The sequence below is a fragment of the Wolffia australiana genome, chromosome 13 (assembly GCF_029677425.1).
Source record: "Wolffia australiana isolate 7733 chromosome 13, ASM2967742v1".
Lineage (NCBI taxonomy): Eukaryota > Viridiplantae > Streptophyta > Magnoliopsida > Alismatales > Araceae > Wolffia > Wolffia australiana.
This window is the reverse complement of record NC_135847.1, coordinates 12,211,337-12,231,461: the sequence shown is the minus strand read 5'-3', so window position 1 is coordinate 12,231,461 and position 20,125 is coordinate 12,211,337. Positions and strand designations below refer to the sequence as shown.

At 41.6% G+C, this 20,125-nt stretch overlaps 2 protein-coding genes across 5 annotated transcripts; one reads left to right on the top strand and one right to left on the bottom strand.

The window, feature by feature from the left end:
* Positions 1 to 5,020: 5,020 nt before the first annotated feature.
* Positions 5,021 to 7,800, top strand: LOC144711195 (MICOS complex subunit MIC10-like). The gene is made up of 3 exons (XM_078585126.1): positions 5,021 to 5,200; positions 7,142 to 7,266; positions 7,593 to 7,800. The coding sequence occupies exons 1-3, from the start codon at positions 5,068 to 5,070 to the stop codon at positions 7,617 to 7,619; spliced, it is 285 nt and encodes a 94-aa protein (XP_078441252.1). The 5' UTR covers positions 5,021 to 5,067; the 3' UTR covers positions 7,620 to 7,800.
* Positions 7,801 to 7,802: 2 nt separating this feature from the next.
* Positions 7,803 to 17,679, bottom strand: LOC144711194 (T-complex protein 11). Of its 4 annotated transcripts, none has more exons than XM_078585121.1 (13): positions 17,565 to 17,679; positions 16,859 to 17,123; positions 15,707 to 15,831; positions 14,675 to 15,119; positions 14,513 to 14,601; positions 13,716 to 14,445; positions 12,499 to 12,933; positions 12,008 to 12,208; positions 11,180 to 11,389; positions 10,140 to 10,376; positions 9,429 to 9,525; positions 9,134 to 9,323; positions 7,803 to 8,411 (listed from the first exon to the last, which is right to left on the bottom strand). In XM_078585121.1, exons 2-13 carry the CDS (start codon positions 17,051 to 17,053, stop codon positions 7,952 to 7,954), a joined length of 3,414 nt encoding a protein of 1,137 aa, XP_078441247.1. In that variant the 5' UTR covers positions 17,054 to 17,123; positions 17,565 to 17,679; the 3' UTR covers positions 7,803 to 7,951. The 4 variants fall into 4 exon arrangements, with proteins under 4 accessions (XP_078441247.1, XP_078441249.1, XP_078441250.1 ...); XM_078585123.1 differs by having other exon boundaries at positions 9,429 to 9,522; XM_078585124.1 differs by having other exon boundaries at positions 12,008 to 12,196.
* Positions 17,680 to 20,125: the final 2,446 nt, after the last annotated feature.

The following is a 20,125-nucleotide window of genomic DNA, read 5'->3' as shown; positions in this document are numbered from 1 at the left end:
CGTGAATCGACCTGATTGACAATTATGTATAATACCATTCGAGGATTCATATAGATTAATTTAGTGAACTCTTTCCACTAAAGAGTACCCACTATCTATCACCGTCTCCACACTAATGGCTACGTGACTGGCCATACTCAACATTTGAGTGAGGCTAGATAGTGTTATTCTATTTGGATACTTCGATGTCCTTCTCGCGTATCCTTTGAATAAGAATGTTTAGAACACATGCTTAAAGACTAGTGATCTCTGTATTACGATCTCATCATAATTCACTAAGTTCGATCATGTATTCATGGACTTCATTATAAGCATCACACGTGCACTATAATAAATATGTTCTACTAATAAACATGTAACGAGATGTGGAATGTGTGATTGGCTTGCTGGCCACATATATTTCCATCAACTTCATCAAGAAAGTCAATTGTGGAGGGAACAAAAAATGGTGGTTGTACACGAGAGATGGATATTTATTAGCAATAACTTATTTCAAATCACATGAATTGAGGTATCAAAAGGTCTAAATTTAAGAAATAAAATCAAACATTTTTTTATTTTGTCATACGGCCTTACGTGGTGGAGAGGGATTTCATCGAATGACTGAACGAAGACATGATGTGAGGACACATGATATGTGATAAAATTGTGACAATATTTTGTGAAACTCTGGGATATGTGATGTTGTGGGCTACATGAAAAACTGTGCATCACAGTTTTGTCCATCACCAATGGTCGTCCATCTCATCACGTCTTGTTCATCCCTAACCAGATGCGCTGAACACTAAGGGCGTTAGGCACAAGTGGAAGGAACACATGCACATGTATGTGCATGTGATTTGGTATAGGCACAAGTATAATAGCATGCAGGGGCACATGGAGGGATGCACGTTTGGGCACATGTGCAATTATAAGCAGACAAGGTCACATGTGTGGGCGTGAGTGCAAATTGGGGCGAGCAAGAGCACAATGGGATTGAGGGGACACAAGTGCATGCACTAAGTTATACATGTATTTATATCATGTATAAGGTATAATGAGATTAATTGGATATAAGATCTGGATAAGAATTCTAGTGTCATTCGGGATGTTCTGAGTTTGAATACTGCATTATTCTATAAAAAAATACTTTTTTGCTATGATGATATGGTCTGCTCTCCTTATGCGGTAGGTGGTGATAGATGATGACTTTGTAGGACTCAACAAATGATAACATGATAGCCGATAATTGATGGATATTATGTGGTCTTTCAAGCCAATCACTCAACAATGTTTATTTAAGTCCGTTGAATAAAATATTATGTTCATTACTATCTAGGTGTGATGTTTATAATGAAGTCCATGAATACGTGCAATGACATAATGAATTATGATGAGATCATAATATAGTGATCATTAGTCTTTACGCATGTATTATAAATATTCCTATTTGATGGATAGTCGAGACGGACATCGAATTATCTAAATAGAATAGCACTAGCTTATCCTATTTATACGACAGGTATAGCTGATCCTATGGCTATTAGTGTGTCAACACTAAGGACATATAGTGGGTGTTTTTTGGAGAAGAAGTTCACTGAATAGATCCTTACAAATCCCTGAATGGTATCATACCTAAACGTCAATAAGATTGATTCATGTCTGAATTGTATAAGTGATCCACTTACCTGAGACACCAAGGACATCTTGTGAATGGACGACTACATTTTGGCTACGAATTGCGAGCATCTAATCATGGGATTCAAACAAGTCATAGCTGGGATTTAGTAAGAACCTCACGGAGATGATTGAGTGGTGAAGACAGGATCATGCGCCCTCGGTATAAGAGGAGATTAACTCAAGGAAGACTATGAAGAAAATCCCTAGCTAGGATAGTGAGGATATCGGAGAACGAGTTCTCCAATGATCCCTGTTACGCATCAGTACTAATTGAATGATGGGTTAGGGTTTGACGATAAACCATACCCAAAGTCGTTCGAGAGTCTTGTGCGGATGATGGATTATACATATGCGGTAACCAATAACGGTAAAGGTTCCATGAGAGAGTTCAAATACTACTCAATATCTTCTAGAGCATGAGGTGTAGCTTGACACCCCACGGGCTGGAAACTTAACCAAGCGATTGGGTTAAATCGATCCTTAGTTAACTAATCCGTATGTCGATATAGTTAATTAATAAGCTTGGCCAATAATTGTTATTGGGCCACTAAAGCTTTTAACTAGAATGATACATGGGCATAGAGGTCACACGCATAAGGTCATAAGGGCATTGGTGGATATATTTTACTTTTTATAGTTTTTGAGAAGAACTTAAGTAAAATATAAATAGGGAAGGTCCACTCATTCAAGCACCCATGCCAGCTAGATATGAGAGCCCCTCCCTTTCTCCATTCTCTTCTCCACTCATCCAAGGAGAGGGTCTTCATGGTGAGAAGATTTTCTAGATTTTCCAAGCGCCGAGTGATCGCATGGATACTTCTAGAGGCTGGACGCATGAATGGCTTCAGAACGATCTCAAGGTGGCAAAGTCAAGGGTGGAACAAGTTCCCCACAAGGTACATACGATTTTTGTTTTAAAGATTGATTGAGAATCAATTACCACGCTTCTGCATCCATAGAATCTTGTTTTCCATTGACAAACCACGGCAAAGAATCCAACAATAATGTGGTAGGAGGGACATGGAAATGATGATGTGACAGTAGGTTTCATGGAAAATGATGCTGTGGAGAGAGGTAGCTTGTAAAATGAAGACAATCCAAGCAATGACGTGGTAGAGGTGATGTAGCAAATGACGACGTGGCATGGAAAACGAAGACATGTACATTGATGATGTGATAGACGTGATGTATCAAATGACGATGTGGCATGGAAAACGAAGACATGTAGATTGATGATGTGATAGAGGTGATGTCGCAAGTGATGATGTGACATGCATGATATGGCAGGGATGGTACAAAAATGGGTTTGCAAAAACAGATAACCAAGTATGTGTGGGGCCCGCAAGGATTAGTTCTAGACCACACTAATAAGCCACAAAAAGTGGATTACATGCCCGACTGCACATGAATCACGTCTGTGGGACTGCATGATGATAACATAGTGACAATGTAGGGTTTCATCCAAGGGACGACATGGAGAGAGAAGTACAAATTTCTGAGACTAGGCAAGAAGGCAAACATGAAGGTAATGTAGAGAATCTGGGTGGCAAGGCGAGTGTGAAAATTAGGGAAGGAATGAAACTTCGTCTGATACTATATGAACCTCGGTGAAAGTACTATATTTGGAAACAAATGAGGTATTGCATGGTTTTATATAGATTCAAGAGATTGAGAAGTGGGTATACTGGGCTAAATTAACACTTCCATTTTAAATTTCTGTCATTTTTTTATAAATTTATGTTCATCTAAGTATAATCTTCTAGTAGGAACTTGGGTCATTCCATTGGGCCCCCACCCAAGTGAAAAAAATAGACTTCAAGGAATGCATGCTGAATCATGTTAAATTTAACAATTTTAGTATTCAGATTACATTCAAGGGTTCATAAAAGTTAAGGAAAACCACATTCTAGTGCATATCTAAAGTTTATTATAAACTAAAACTTATACGAAAAAAATATTTATTAATTGATGTAATATCAATAAATTTATTTATTGGATAAAAATGAGAGACCCCTTCATTCCAGGAGCATCATCTTTGTTGTTTTATTCATTCCTTAACCAGTTCATGTGATGGTAGGGCAATTTAGCTGAACAAGTAAGCTAAATAGCCAAATGAATTCGCAATACATCTTTCGAAGGGACCAAAAGGACTTGACATTAATAAAAAATGAATATCTAGTATTGCAGGAGTTTGCCTTGTAGCTGACTAGGGATCGGCAATCGTCATCCATCACGTCACATATCACCGTGACGGTCACGTGACGGATGACGTGACGGTGACGGTGACGAATCAGAGGGCCCGTGACGGTGACGGTGATGGATCGCCCGTGATGGTAACGTGACGGTGACGGGGTGGTCCGGACGAGTGACATCCGTGACGGTGTTTTAATAAGTCTCTCTCTCTCTCTCTCTCTCTCTCTCTTTCTATCCCTCTCTCGCTCTCTCTTTCTCTCTCGCTCTCTCTCTTTCGTTCTCTCCCTCTCTCGCTGTCTCTTTCTCTCTCGCTCTCTATCTTTAGTTCTCTCTATCACTCTCTCTCTCTCTCTCGCGCTCTCTCTCTCTCTCTCGCACTCTCTCTCCCGATCTCTCTCTCTCTCGCACTCTCTCCCGATCTCTCTCTCTCGCACTCTCTCCCGATCTCTCTCTCTCTCGCACTCTCTCCCGATCTCTCTCTCTCGCACTCTCTCCCGATCTCTCTCTCTCGCACTCTCTCCCGCTCTCTCTCTCTCTCACTCTCTCTCCCGATCTCTCTCTCTCTCCCAATCTCTCTCTCTCTCGCACTCTCTCTCCCGGACGTGCCGTTATGTCACATAACAATAACAAATGGTCCATAAGAATAAAAATACATAACCTATAAAAATGAAAAAAAGTTCCGTGACGGTGATGTGACGATGACGAGGGTCTGCGGACAAGTGACGGTTCGGTGACGATTTTCCTGAAAATCCTTGGACGAGTGATGTGACGGTGACGTGACTACCAGTTTGTCACGTCACTGTCCGTCACGATTCGTCACCGTCCCGTCCGGACGTGCCGTTCCCTATAGCTGACTTATTTGCATTCCATCTGTCTCAATTATATAACAACTAACGATAAATAAATAATAAAAGGCATAAATATAGGGTAATGAACCAGGAAATTAACTCACAACTTGCTTTTCTTCAAGTGAATATCTATGATATTAGTCTCCCTGACTCATCTAGTTTATACATTTAACATAATTTAAATATCTACATTTAACATTCTCGACATTTAATCACCCCCGCCCGATAAGAGGCTTGATTAATCCTGGCCGTCGGATGATCGTTAGATCGCGTCCCCTTCTCCTATTTAAAGGAGACGAGTTGCAGAAATTCCTATTTTCTACAGTTTCTCTCTTTCTCTCTCTCTCTCTCTCTCTCTCTCTCTTCAATGGCGGAGGGGAAGAAGCTGCTGCCAGCGCAGTACGATCTGGACGAGAAATGGGACGCGTGTCTCGATCTTGCACTGCGCAGAGTCGTCTACTCCACCGCCGCCGGAGCTTTCAGCGGTCTTCTTCTTCTCCGTGAGTTCTTCGATTCTCTCTTCCTCTCTCTCTTCCTATTGATTCATGTTTTCTAGTCTCGGAGAATCATACCTTCAAAATTTGTAAGAATTTTGGAATTCCGGGGTTTTTTTCGTCATTTTTTGTTATTTGTGTCTTTTGCTGGCTCGGAATTGATGTGTTAGGGTTCTACGAATTTGGCGACGGTGTAGTTTCGTGATTCTTGTTCGATTGGTCCTGGTTTGGAATTTGGAGCGGTATGTGTTAATCTTTCGTTGAGACAGATTTTCGAGGTTGTTCGCCGCAGTTGGAACTGTGTATAGTGTGGATTTGGCGCATTGTCTTATTCTGGTGTGAGAAGCAACTTCCTAAATGGGGCCAATGGAACTTATGATCGTACAATCGGGGTTAAATCAAAAGTGTTCTTGTTTTTTTCTGTATTTTTTTTAATCCGTCTTCTTCTCCACTTATTGCTGAAGCAGCTTCCTCGATACTTAGTGGGGGAACATCAGGATTATGAACATGGGTAGGTTGAATAAAAATGCGGATAATTCAATATTTTTTTCTGAGGTAGATTTATGATTTGTTGCCCCTGTTCCGAGGATTCTCCTTTCATATAGTTTTGCACTACCGAAACCCGATTAAGTGTGTTTAAGATGGAGAAGGGCTTGCAGTTAAGTGGGCTTAAAATTTGTTGGTTTCTCTACTTGAAGTTAGTTATCAGTGTGCTTGGAACCAAAGCAGAGTTTATTTCCATATGAAATTCTGCTGAATCTCGACTGTCCCCACTGATTCTGTACCAAAAATCGAAAAGTTATTTGTTCTTTAGAATTCTGATTCCAAAATATTTCGAATAGTAATATTAAAAAAAAATGGTGATCTCATAAACTACAGGAATACCTCTTTACATTAACCCCTATTCATATTTTTTAGGACAATCTCAATTTTCACTTCCAAAGAGTTTGTTTTAAGGCAAATTGATATGAACCTTGACGTAGGTTTGTATCTGAAAGTGGAAATAAAGATGTGAGGTAGATGTTCCAGGGGTCAGAGTAGAATGAGATTAATAAGAGGGTTCGAACAGAGAAGACATGGTCGGAGACCATACGAGAGCCAATTGGCAGGGGTAGGGATTGGATTTGAGGGAAGCCGGTTGAAGATCCGGTGAGATGATCACGGGGATGGGGTATTGCTGAGGGCCAAGAGAAGTGCCCCGAGATGGGAAGGATTGAGATAGTGAGCCAAGAGTTTGATCTTACATAATTCTTGACTGCCCTCCCAATGTAGGGCGACATGTATTTATACATTAAGGAAGCTATCAATCCTAAATATCAAATGACTAAAGTGTCCCTAATGGGCTAAAATGCTGACAGATACGAGGATAAGATGTGAGAATCATAAGATGCAGGAATCAGCCTGAAGTGTATTGGCAATCTTTTTTCTTGCATCTTACTGTCTTAGAAATACGCATGCTTACATTGTTTACCATTAAAATTTGACACTTTTTCTTATTTCTATCGCCTTTGGAAAGATATTTGACACTATATTGATCTTATGGGGATTTATTTATACATTTTCATCTGTCTAATTGTTTGGCAAGGATTTTGTGCTTGGTGATCCTCAGTCCTTTGGATTTTTCTAGATAATGTTATGAATGGATTAACAATGAGCTTATGGGAGTCATCGTTTCTTGTTTCATGATAGATTTGTTTCATCTGGTGGTTATTCCATTGACCTCAACAATTGACAACAAGCTTTATATTTCTAACAGGAACTCTTTTTTTGCAATAACCGAGCTCTTCAATTTTAACACTAGTTGATGATAAAATAATATCCTCTCTCATGTTAATGTAATCGAATTCTACTGAAATCATCAAGAAATATTATTTTCCTTAAATCTGAGGAGAGAACTATTTTATTTTTACAGAGCCAGAAATTATTTTTTATAATTTCTGGTTGCAGGTTCACCGGTGACGCGGTGGGCTGCCGTGGCGTTCGGTGCCGGGGTCGGCGTGGGATCAGCTTACAACGAGTGTTCCTTCATATTTGAGAGATCTTCAGTAAATGAATCGCTTTCTCCTTCGCCTGTAAGTTCTTTGTTCCTTCTTCGTTTATTATTATTCCGCATGTGCAGAATTATTATTCCATTTTTTCACTTTCTTTTAGGCTCTTTTTTTGTAATTATATTTACATATGAGTTCAAAAATTCATGAGTCGAGATTACAACGTGTAATATATACCCAAAAGAACAGGAAATATGTAATAAAACAAATGATTTGGTTGTTTAGAGAAAGCGCATTAATCTTTAAACCGCCTTAATCTATTTGGATTTGTTGATGACACTTTAATTCATTTATCATGCTGGTGATATTTTATTCCTCATTTTTAACCTGAGAATTTCCTTCATTTGCAGGTAAGGGAAAACTCCAATGCTGATTAGAGTGACCAAGTACGTCACACCCCCCATCTCTCTCTCTCTCTATCTCACTATCTCTCTCTCCTAATTAATCCTGTTCTATCATGAATATGTCATCCCCCAATAACGGAGGTAAACAAATGAACAACTTTTATTTCATGCCCCACAACTCCATCTATCTCTCCAGGATGGCTTTTTACTCTCATCTACATCAACCGTTCCATGCTTATTAAACAACTTTAATGGTACATCTCCTGTCCCATAATCTGTGCATTAATGTGCATATACATGTACAGATATACACTGGAGGGATGATACATATTATATCTACATATATGAATATACACGTGGCAGGCCTAGCCAGTGCCGTTGACCAGGGGGGCGTACCAAGGACAGTGAACCTTGACCGAGACACTGGCCACAGTGGCAACGGACTCCGCTGCGGTCAACAGGCGACTCAGCATGGCGGAGCCACCAACGCGGCGCAAGGCTGAGGCGGCGCGATCGTGGGCAGCGCCGCCGCCGAGGACGAGTTCTCTGGCGGCTGCGTGGACGGCCCCGGAGACTTTGACGAATACAGGATCGTTGGCTTGCAAGCTTTTGGAGAGCAAGCGGGCCATCACATGTCCACTCTGCTGGAGATTCTCCGGCAGCGGCGGCGCTGTCAGCGCCGCCACGATCTCCACCAAGCCTAAGTTGGGGCTCTGGTCTACTAAGCCAGTGAGCTTACCCGCCGCGATGGACACCGCCGTCTCTAGCTCTGCTGTGGACGGCGTTGATGAATGACTGATCAGGGTCTGTCGGAGAACTAACAAGCTGCAAATAAGAAGGCAGATAAAGAGTTAGAGGAGTGGGAGTATAGTTCCGGATCGTCCCGGACGTGGACGATGGATGGGACGAATTTTGTCCCGTCCGACGTCCGGATTCAGTGCAGGGACGAAGGACCGGGACGATTTTTTTGTCCCGCGACGAAAAAACTGTCCCGTCCGGTCCTCCCGGGACGAATTTTTGTCCCGTCAATCGCCCCGGACGAAAAAACCCATTCTATATTTTAATATATTAATATAGATTTTTATAAGTTATTTAGGGCATTTAGGAGGAGAGAGAATGCAAAGGGCCATATGTACAATTATTTCTGAGGGGTGTTGTAAAAAACAGGGACTTTGATGCAAATTGTCATTGTGAGGCAACGTGGCTACATCTCAACCGTCGGATGTGAATCCGGCGGTTTTTCCGTCCAGATTCGTCCGTCCAACGTCCAAGACCTCCGGACGGACGATTTCTTCATCCCATGAGACGAAAACCGTCCCATCCGATGGTCCCTGGGACGAATTTTCGTCCCGGAATTCGTCTGTATTTTTGGACGGGACAGTTTTTGTCCCGGGACAAAAAGACACCCCGTCTGCGTCCCTGCACTGTAAAAGGGAGAGAGAAAGTAGATAGAGAAAGAGAGGAGCTCTAAAATAATAAAAAACATTTAGAGAGAGAAAGGTAAAAGATAAAAACTTTTAGAAAACTGAGGTTAGAGAGAGAGAGACCTGGTGCAGATGACAAGGGTGTTCTGGAGCAGGGACTGGGCGTTTCTGAGGCGGAGCCAGTTGAGTTGGAAGGTTTCTGGGACGGTCTCTTTCGTCAGTCCCTCAACTTCTCTTGCCAGCTTCAACAGCCCAAGCCTGACGAGTACATCGATCTTCTCTCCCTTGCACTCTGCAATCACATCTCTTCCTCCTATTCAACATCGTTCACGCCCAGGTTAAAGCTAATAATATTACAAATAAAAACAGACTTTGCCAAGTATCACAACTCTAAAGCCATCAATTATCACACACGTACCTGAATTACTTAAGGCCTGCGATGGTGGAGGGCTGCCGACTGTGAGGCCCGGGGTTCGTCCCCCGCTCCGTAGCGAAGTTGCAGGAGGAAGACCCTGCTAGAGAGAGATGGTTGTCAAGTGAGAGAGAGATGCACTCAGGTCAATGTGCTGATGGATCAATAAATAATCCCAGATAAAGCTAAGATTATAGGTGGGGGATTATGGATTGGGGAGATGGTGGGAAGGATACAGAGCGAAAATTATGGATTGATAAAAAGGGATAAACACATTGAAAAGAGGAGAGAGAGATGTTATTTATGTGGGTGGAGATATGGAGGGGGAGGGGGAGGTTGAGAGAGAGAGTGAAAAGAGAGAAAGATAATGATAGTTTGATGGGTATGAAGAGAGAGAGAGAGAGAGAGATAAAGCTAAGATTATAGGCGGGGGATTATGGATTGGGGAGATGGTGGAAGGATACAGAGCGAAAATTATGGATTGATAAAAAGGGATAAACACATTGAAAAGAGGAGAGAGAGTGATGTTATTTATGTGGGTGGAGATATAGAGAGGGAGGGGGAGGGTGAGAGAGAGAGAGTGAAAAGAGAAAGATAATGATAGTTTGATGGGTGTGAAGAGAGAGAGGTAGAGAGACAGAGCCATGGAGAGAGAGATGAAGAAAGATACCAATAGTTCTATGGGTAGAGAGAGAAATACGGATGAATGAGTCTTACTTGGGCCTCTAAAGTTGATTGAGAGGAAAGGAGTGCAACATGTTGTTGCCACTCCTGGTGACAATCTTGGGCACATGAGGAGATCCACTGAGCAGTGAGAGGGAGTGCAGTAGCGGCATCAGAGGGCGGCCCGAAGCGCTTGCCAAATGCCTTTTGCAAGTATTCCACCCCCGCCGGGCCTCTTATGATGGGTTCCATCATCTGTATCCGAGCCCTACTTATCTCCTCCTTCAGCGCCTGTGTAAAACCCCCATAATTCATTCTTTACCATTAGAAAAAGATATTGCAATAGATAAAGATAGAGCGAGAGACATAGGAGAGATAGATATCAATCACTATTCATTCGTTTTCCAGTAGAGGTAAAATAAAGATAGAGAGAGAGACATTAGAGAGATATAAATATATCAATCACTATTCATTCCTTTTTCAGTAGAGGTAAAATAAAGATAGAGAGAGAGACATAGGAGAGATATATATCAATCACAATTCATCCCTTTTCCAGTAGAGGTAAAATAATATATCTATATCAATCACTATTCATTCCTTTTCCAGTAGTGGTAAAATAAAGATAAAGAGAGATTAGAGAGATATATATCAATCACTATTCATTCCTTTACCAATATATAGAGAAGTATTGCTAAAATAAAAGTAGAGAGAGATAGAGGCATTGAAGAAAGATACCAAAATTTATTCATTTGTTCGCAGAGAGATAAATATCACAATTCATTCCTTTAGCAGCAGAGAGAATATAGATAAAGATATAGAGAGGCAAAAGAGAAATAGATATCAGTCACAATTCATTCCTTCACCAGTGGATATATTTATTGACATAAAGATAATGAGAGGCATCAGAGAGATAGATATACATATTCATTCGTTTACCAGCAGATATAGAAATTGAGAGAGAGAAAGAGAGGGACACAAGAGATATTGACATAAATATTACTAAAGAGCGACATAAGAGAGATTAAATATCTTATCTCACTTTATCTGAAGAAAGAGATATTACCGCAGATAAAAAAGGTAGATAAACAACATACCCGGATCTGTTCCAGGACGAAGCGAAGGCCCTTGACCACTGCTGTTGCCGAAGGGCCCGATTCGTGTGAAGCTAGTTCAGAGAAGAAGTTCAGGTGGGTCTTCCTCATCTCATCCTCCTTTGCTGGAGCAGCAAGCTTCACGAGCAAACCCAACGCATACTCCATGATCTCTTGAAGATAAATATCATCTCGTCCCCCCGAATGCAGTACCTGATGGAAGCTCATCATCAGTGATCTTCATATAATCTCAAATTTTTGTGATATGAACCAATAGCAGATTGGACAATCAGGCAAGGCAGGGATCACCCGGGGACAAGCGATGAGGGCATGATAATCGAGGGAAGGAAACATCTGGGACTGGAGGGAGTGAGACAGAGGACAGAAGAGACCGGTATGATGATGATAAGTCATCATCATTCCTGTCATTAGTCCTCGCAGGACGAAGATGACGAAATTGTCGTTGGTCACTTGTACTCTGTCGTGACAATGATCACACTGACGATCTTGTCTTGTCGTCACCTCATGTCATTATCCCTTCGTTAGTCTCTCTCAGATGACGACGGAAGATGACGCAATTGTCACTGTCAGTCAAGCAGCAGCCGATGACAATGACGGATTTTTGGATTCCCCAAACATTAAAGACGGGGAAAAGTAACAACTTCTTGATATTTCTTGTCTGCCTCCCCCAAAGGTAAGGCTACCTTGTAGACAAGGAAAAGTGCATGAGGCAAAAAACCAAATACCCCTATATATCCCTAAATAGGGTTGGAACTGTATCAGTTTGATTGGGACTATGATAAGAGAAGTAAAAATAATATTTCCATTCACCTGGGAGAGTATCTCAAGATCGATGCGGCCATGGATCTCGTCCTTCCAGCTCTTAGGGCTCATTGCAAAGAGTTCTTCTCTAACTTCCTTCACAAGACTGATCAAGGTCTCATAGTCTGCCTTCCCTTTCACCAGAGACTCCGCCACTCCATCCCAGAATGCCCTCTCCATCGTCTCTTTTATCTTTTCCTGGCAGCCAAACTAAAAGTTTTATTGAAGTGGAGTGTACACAGTTCATTATTTTGAATAGAGGCTAGGTAACCAATTTTTCAGCCATCAAGACAGATAGAAATGCCCTTTCACACGGGCCACAAGGCCAATTCAATGCATAAAAATATTGTCAAAGGTCTTAAAGATCATGAATCTCGATTTGTAAATCATATTATATAATATGAAATCTAAAAAATGTTCTAACATATTAGATCAGGAACTTCAAATAATAATTATTGAGGCCTTTTTTTGAAAAAATCCTCGAGTCAACGGGTTCAAACCTTAATTCTTCCATCTCCATTGAAGTTGACTTTTGGGTCAACCATGGAGGAGAGATGAACCTGGTGAAGCATCTCGTTGACCAACACTTCATTCTCCTCGGCAAGCTTTGGAGTGGGGGCAGAGGGCTTGGGGGTGGAAGAGCAGTCATCTTTGAACAAGGAGCGAACGACCCTGGTTGACTTGGTTGTGTGGTCAACGCGATATTGCTTCTCATTGGAGTTCAAGAAGATGGTTGATGAGTCAGTGGACCCATTGACGGGGCTCTTTGACGGGGAAGAGGCACGGGAAACTGAGGGCGTGATCGTGCCTCCATTTCCCTTCTGCTCAAAGTATTTGGAACGGGTTTCAGATATTGCAGATTCCATCCTCTCAATCCCAGAAATTCCGCTGAGGTGTTTGACTCTCTCTCTAAGAAGTTGCTGGTCCTCATTCACCTAAATCCACCACAATTGAAAAAAAATCAACATAGAAATTTAAATATCATTGACAGGAATAACATTATCTGTCAAATTAGGATTCTGGTGCCTGCTAATGAATGGCTCTCAAAAATAATAAAAAAAAACGTTAAACTCATCCTAGATAGATGCAGGAAGAACAGAAATCTTAGAGATTATCCATCAAATACCATAGAAGTACCTGTTTCTGCACGGTTCTCATAAATGGATAAAAATTAGTCAAACCGACTATGGGTAGAACAGAAATCTATGAAAACATTGCACTCATACATCTTTGAAATGTTGCTGGTGATGGATATTATGTGGATGTCAAGCCAATCACAGAACAATGGAAATGAATCAAAAGAAGAATTAACAACCGAGAAATCATCCATAAAATTATAGAAACATCTCAGTAAAACTGAAAACATTGCACTCATACATATTTGAAATCTAGCTGGTGATGGATATAATGTGGAGATCAAATCAATCACAGAACAAGATCATCTTCTGCACTTAAGCCTATTAGGGGCATTTCAATCTTTAGTCACTGGGACTTCTCTCTTTTTCTTTAAACATGTGTAGGCCTCCATTTAGGAGGGCAACCTAGAATTGTCAGTCGGGTTGAAGTTACGTTTGAGAGTGAATATCCATCAAATATAATTCAATTTAATGATTCTGAATGGCTCACATAGGTAACAAAAGAATGTCTTAACCCATTATACATAGATGCATGAAGAACAGGATTCTCAGATGTTATCCGTCAAATACAATCAAGGTACCTGATTCTGAATGGCTCTCATATCATGGTTGAGGTCAGGTTCTTCTCCTTCATTAGACAGCTTAAACTTGTGCATCATGGATAGCTCCAGCTGGCAGGCTGCCCTGACCAAGTCTTCCTCTAGCAGTTTCGCATCTTTGACTTTCCACACCACAAAGCTATAGAGATAAGACCGCCACGCCAAATCAAAAGACACCAGCTGTGATCTGAAGCTCACCCTCTTTTCTGCATCCAGAGAAGTCTGAATGCCATTCATGGAAACCCGGACCAAGATTTCAAATTCTCTCACAAAGGAGAGTGCTTTATCAGCTAGCTCAATTTCCCGCTCGCCTCTCCCACTGAAAACAGCGTCCGGATGGCCAAGAATCATATAAGCGCACAGAACAACTCGGACAGGATACCTTGATGTTCTAGTCGGCTCTTTCTTTGACTGTGCCTTGGTTCGGGTTGTTTTAGTGAGAGAAGATTTCTTCCTCGGAGAGACTACTCTTTTCAAGAGATGATCTATGTTTTCTGGAGTAGATGAGTTTGAAGAAAGAGAGAGAAAGAGGCGGTTCTCGAACCGGCCAAGCAATGTTTTCGTCACTTCAAGGGATGACGGTGATCCGATACGGGCTGCAAGATGCTCAAATGGCATCAGCTTGACGAGTTCCTCACTGATCCCCAGAGATTCAAATGATTTAGCTAGGGCGCAGGTTGTTTTCTTCGTCCTTACAAACTGTTTCCAGCACCTGAAAGTGTGAGTGAAGACGCTTAAATTTTTTCTTTAGAAAGAAATTCTTAACCAAAATTTCAAACCTTGCGAGTTTTCGAGAGAGTATTTCGGCGTTCCTAGAACAATGGGGATTTCCTCTCTGCTTCAGATATTCAGTCCTCTGGATCTTTGCCTGCTCCAGAATAATGGGTTAGATCAGAAAACTAAATTGTTTAATAACAGAAAAAACTCAAAACTTTTTTTACCCTTAGAAGCCTAGCTTCCAATTTTTCTCTCATTTTCCTCCTCTCAGCCTCCCGTTGATGGTATACTGACATAGCCACTCTCTGGGCTCTCATCACTCTTGCCTGTGCCCGAGTCTTCTCGGCTTCGAGAAATCCCAATCGTTTTCTCTCTGCGGCACTTCTCTTCTGGAGGATTGCCCTCTGAACACATTCTCTATACTTGTTTTCTCGATAAATCCTCTTCATTAATGACTGATTTTTCCTCTCCTGAGCAGCAGCTCTTCGCTGCAAGTGAGCCTGTAATAGAAGCAATCTGTTTGTCTCTGCTTGTTGAATCCGAGACTTCATCTTCTTGCCCAATTCTCTTCGCTCCCTCTCAAAACGTAGAACTGCACCAATCTTTGCAGCTTGCCGCAGCTCATCAAGCCTTGCTAATCGCATTTTAGCTCTTTGCAGAAGACTCAACCTATCATTGATATCAACTAAAGCAATAAGATTTCCCAGAGAAAAAAGGAATGTGATGGTCCAAAGTTTGAATGTTTTACACAACCCCTGTAATGGATAAATTTATGCCCTTAAGTTGGTTCAGAAAATAGAGTATAAGAGCAGAGGCCATTTTCACTCAGAAAACTTATTGCTATTATTTACTCTACAGGGTGCACATGAATTGCTTGTGTACTTTAAAGAATTTTTTTAAATTCAAAATTAATGATATGATGATCCCCATCGTATCTAGGGTAGTTTCATCATTTTACCTGGTAGGGGTATTTTCATCATTTTCCACTCTGCATGTATTCCTCCTAAAGTAAGGCAGACCGCCCTTTAGAAGGGCAGCCAAGAAGTAATAAAAGAGTTTTTTTCGACTCTTGTATCTCTCTCCCCATAGATGTTCATTCTGCCAGTGTGATTTCTCCCTCTTCTGATGATCTTCCTGGTGGTCTTCCCCGCCCTCTGAGTTCCCAGCCACAATCTTGCCAAAAGTTATCCACTATCCTATCTTCTTTGATAAGAACTCTCGGATACTTATCAATATACAGTGACAGATTAGGGTACCTGTTCTGTTCCGCAGCACAAAGCTTTGCTTCCAACCTGCTACCAAGGTCTATCTCTTGAGATGACCAAGATGATGGGCTCCTCACTCTAGGTCGGGCCTTGCTTGATAACCATTCGTGGAATTTCTGTTTCAAAAATAGTTTTAGCAATTGAGGCGACAAGAGATTTTAGAAAACATGGCCTTTGAATCATTAAAAAAAACGGAGGAACTTTTTAACAAACAAATCAAGACAGCCAGAAAAGAGGACCGCAGACCAGCCCCAGAGGCTGTTCAAAACGACAAATTAAATCTAGATTCAATTCCAATTAAGTTCATGTACAGTTAGACATAGTGAGGAGGGTGCTTTTTGTTAAAAATAAACTATTTTCGTTGAAACGTTGAACAAAAGAAATAAATTAATTTTTGAAACAATCAAACTCAACCGTTCTGATCGATCAAAAACTTTAGGAATAAGTTTTTCCCAAAGTAGGCAACGTTACCAATAGGCTGATCACGACAGGAAGTATAATATAGATTCGATTCAAGTCAAGTTCATGTGAATTTGGAAGTATTGAAATAGGGTGATTAAAAATAAATAAGATTAATTAACCATTTATATCAACCCACAACTTCAGGAATATATACTTTTTCCACGGGGATACGTTGACCAGAGGCTGGTCACGACAGTAAATAGAATAGAAACTTGAACTCAAATAGAGTTCACTGCATAATAGAAGTAGAGAATAGGTGGAGAGTAACACAAAAAATAAATTACTTGAACATTTATATCAATCAACAGCTTACCAAAATACTAAATCAATTAACCATTTATATCAATCCACAACTTCATATTTTTTTCCACAGCGGAAAGCGTTGTCTAGATGCTGGTGGCCACAGTTAACTGAATATAATTCGACCGAAATAGAGTTCGTAAACGGTTGAGAGCACAGAATACAGTAATTAACAAAATAACAGAAAAGTAAGTCTTGATGACAAGCGATCGGGTAGAACAAAGATCGAATAACACAGAAAATATGAACAAGAGCCGGAATTGATGATTCGACCACCTGAGATGTGATTTCCGAAATTTCCAGCTTAATTTTTGTTTCAAATTTTGAGCAGAGAAAGAAAATAGAGCGATCCAAAGTTGAATCCAGCAGAACAGCAATAACCTGTCTGCGCAGATCGGCCTCTCTGAGTTTAGCCTCGATCTCCTCCAAGCTCAAAGGCGGGCTCCTTCCCTCTGCCAAGCGCTGCATCAACCGCCTTGGCAGCTTCGGCGGAGGCGAATCCCCCGGCGATCCTGCATCCCGCGTTGGAAACTCTAACGCAATCGCCGTTGGAGCCCCTCTCTCCGCTTGCTCCATCCTTCCGTCCACAAGATCAATAACAACGAATCCGATTCCTCACTCTACTCCAGCTTGATTTCCGTCAAATCTAGAATCAGAAAAATATTTATCAGGAAATCAATGACCGGAGAAAAGAGCTACACGCATCGAGCACAAATCTATTATCAAAATCCCTGATCAAGTGTTTCTAGAGACATTCAGAAAGCTTTTGACCTAAAAAACTTGCAGAAGACGAACAACACGCAGAATCAGATGATTATGATAACGACAAAAGAAGAAGCAGAAACTATAAAAAGAAGTCGACTCACGCTATACATAAGCACAAATTTACTTTTGCAATACGTTATCAATTGATTCTAGAGACATTAAGTAAGTCTTTGATCTACTAGCCTCGCAGAAGACGAAGAACATGTAAAATCATATTATTATGATAAACACGTCGACTCACGCAATTTATCGAACAAATTGACTTCCATAATCCGCGATCAATCGATTTTTGAGATATTAAGATGGCCTTTGATCTACTCACCTTGCTGAAATCGAAGAACAATTAGAATCTGATGATGATTATGGCGACGATGTTGACGAAGAAGAAGAAGATGAAGAAGAAGAAGAAGAAAACTAAAAAGCGTAGACGTCGACTCACTCTATATCTACAGTCGTCGAGATAACGCCGTCAGCCAACGGCCCATCAAACTTTATTTCCCCATTTTGCCCTCCTAACTGACTCCCTTTCATCAGTCTGGTTGAAGATAATAACGTAATTCTCGAAATTATTGGGGTATTTTTGTACGATACTTTTTACCGCGTTTGACGGAGACATTCGCCGTTATCTCACGTGGCGCTTCAAGCGCGGTCTTACGGGGGGGGGGCAGGAGATACTTACACGTCATGTCCTGTTGAGGATATTATTATAAATATTTTATTCAGAGGCGTTTCAAGTACGGAAGGTTCTCGCAGTCCACGTGGGATTCCCCTGCTCACATACTTATCTCTCAATTATAAAAAAATTTCAGAGGAAGACCAAGAAATATTTTTTTAAAAATAATATTATAAACCTTGGTCTGCCACATAGAAATATTATAATTTTGCGAATTACCCCTTCCATTTCGATTATTAAAATAAGTATCCAGAAATTTGGAATTATGGGATTCTTCTTTTCAGGTGGACCACAGATTTCGAACGTTGTAGAGAGCCGTTGTCATGGCGTTTTTTGATTTCTCCCCTTTGAAAACTTTGATTTGGAGAAAAACCCTCGAAGAGTTATAAGCCGCCGCGAGAAGAAAGTAGCGGCGGAGCTTCACGCTGGGAAAAAGTCAAAGTTATAAAGGCCCATTAGCAGGTGGGCCCAGTAGCGCTTTATAGGTGGGGCCCAGGACGGAACCAAGGAAAGAGAAGAAAAAAGGGGCATTTAATGTGAAAATTTAAAAGTTAAAACTTTTTTTTGTGGAGGTCAATCGGCCGTGGGTCGGATTTAAATGAATAAGCGGACGACAGCAAATGGGAGAGAAAAGAGGGAAAGATGAGGAGTGAGAGAGAAGAGGGAAAGATAAGAAGAGAAAGAGAAAGATAAGGAGAGAGAGGGGGAAAAGGGGGGGAGGGGGGCAAAGATAGGGAGAGAGGGGGGGGGAAAGAGGGGGGGAGAGAGAAAGATAAGGAGAGAGAGGGGGTGAGAGGAGAGGGAGGAGGAAAAGGAGAGAGAGGGGGGGAAAGAGGAGGAGAGAGAGAAAGAGAAGGAGAGGGGAAGAGGAGAGAGAGGGGGAAAGAGGAGAGAGAGAAAGATAAGGAGAGAGAGTGGGGGAAAGATGAGGAGAGAGAGAAAGATAAGGAGAGAGGGGGGGGAAAGAGGAGAGAGAGGGGGAAAGAGGAGGAGAGAGAGAAAGATAAGGAGAGAGAGTGGGGGAAAGATGAGGAGAGAGAGAAAGATAAGGAGAGAGAGTGGGGGAAAGATAAGCAGAGATAGGGGTAGATGAGAGAGATAGATAAACAGAGAAGAGGGGAAGATGAGGAGAGAGAGAAGAGGGGATATGAGGAGAAAGAGAAGAGGGGAAGATGAGGAGAGACAGAGAGAGATAGAGAGAGGGGGGAAGATGAGGAGAGAGAGAGAAATAGAGAGAGAAGAGGGGAAGATGAGGAGAGAGAGAAGAGGGAAGATGAGGAGAGAGAAATAGAGAGAGAGGAGGGGAAGATAAGGAGAAAGAGAAAGACAGAGAGAGAAGATCGGAAAGATAAGAAGAGAGAGAGAGGTAAGGAGAAAGAAGGGGAAAGATGAGAGAGACAGAGAGAGAAGGGTAAGATAAGGAGAGAGAGAGAGAGAAAAAAACAGAGAGAGCGAGGAGGGGAAGATAATGAGAGTGAGAAAGACAGAGAGTGAGAGAGGAGGTGAAGATAAGGAGAGAGAGAGAAGACAGAGAGAGAGGAGGGAATATAAGGAGAGAGAGAAGACAAAGAGGAGGGGAAGATAAGGAGAGAGAGACAGAGAGAGAAGGGAAAGATAAGGAGAGAGAGAAGACAGAGAGAGAGAAGGGAAGGATAAGGAGAGAGAGAGAAGACAGAGAGAGAGAAGGGAAAGATAAGGAGAGAGAGAGAAGACAGAGAGAGAGAAGGGAAAGATAAGGAGAGAGAGAAGACAGAGAGAGAGAAGGGAAGGATAAGGAGAGAGAGAGAGAAGACAGAGAGAGAGAAGGGAAAGAGAAGGAGAGAGAGAGAAGACAGAGAGAGAGAAGGGAAGGATAAGGAGAGAGAGAGAAGACAGAGAGAGAGGAGGGAAAGATAAGGAGAGAGAGAAGACAGAGAGAGAGGAGGGAAAGGTAAGGAGAGAGAGAAGACAGAGAGAGAGGAGGGAAAGATAAGGAGAGAGAAGAGAGAGAGAGAGGGGGGAAAGAGAAGGAGAGAGAGAAGACAGAGAGAGAGGAGGGATAGATAGGGAGAGAGAGAAGACAGAGAGAGAGAGGAGGGAAAGATAAGGAGAGAGAGAAGACAGAGAGAGAGGAGGGAAAGATAAGGAGAGAGAGAAGACACAGAGAGAGGAGGGATAGATAAGGAGAGAGAGAAGACAGAGAGAGAGAGGAGGGAAAGATAAGGAGAGAG

Bases quoted from the DNA above. Each gene is read 5' to 3' on its own strand.
- LOC144711195 (XM_078585126.1), top strand. From the start codon at position 5,068: ATGGCGGAGGGGAAGAAGCTGCTGCCAGCGCAGTACGATCTGGACGAG. The intron at 5,201-7,141 runs GTGAGTTCTTCG...TTCTGGTTGCAG, and splicing joins CAGCGGTCTTCTTCTTCTCC to GTTCACCGGTGACGCGGTGG. The intron at 7,267-7,592 runs GTAAGTTCTTTG...CTTCATTTGCAG, and splicing joins AATCGCTTTCTCCTTCGCCT to GTAAGGGAAAACTCCAATGC.
- LOC144711194 (XM_078585121.1), bottom strand. From the start codon at position 17,053: ATGGAGCAAGCGGAGAGAGGGGCTCCAACGGCGATTGCGTTAGAGTTT. The intron at 9,324-9,428 runs GTACGTGTGTGA...GATGTTGAATAG, and splicing joins GCAGGCCTTAAGTAATTCAG to GAGGAAGAGATGTGATTGCA. The intron at 8,412-9,133 runs GTCTCTCTCTCT...TCTTATTTGCAG, and splicing joins ACCCTTGTCATCTGCACCAG to CTTGTTAGTTCTCCGACAGA.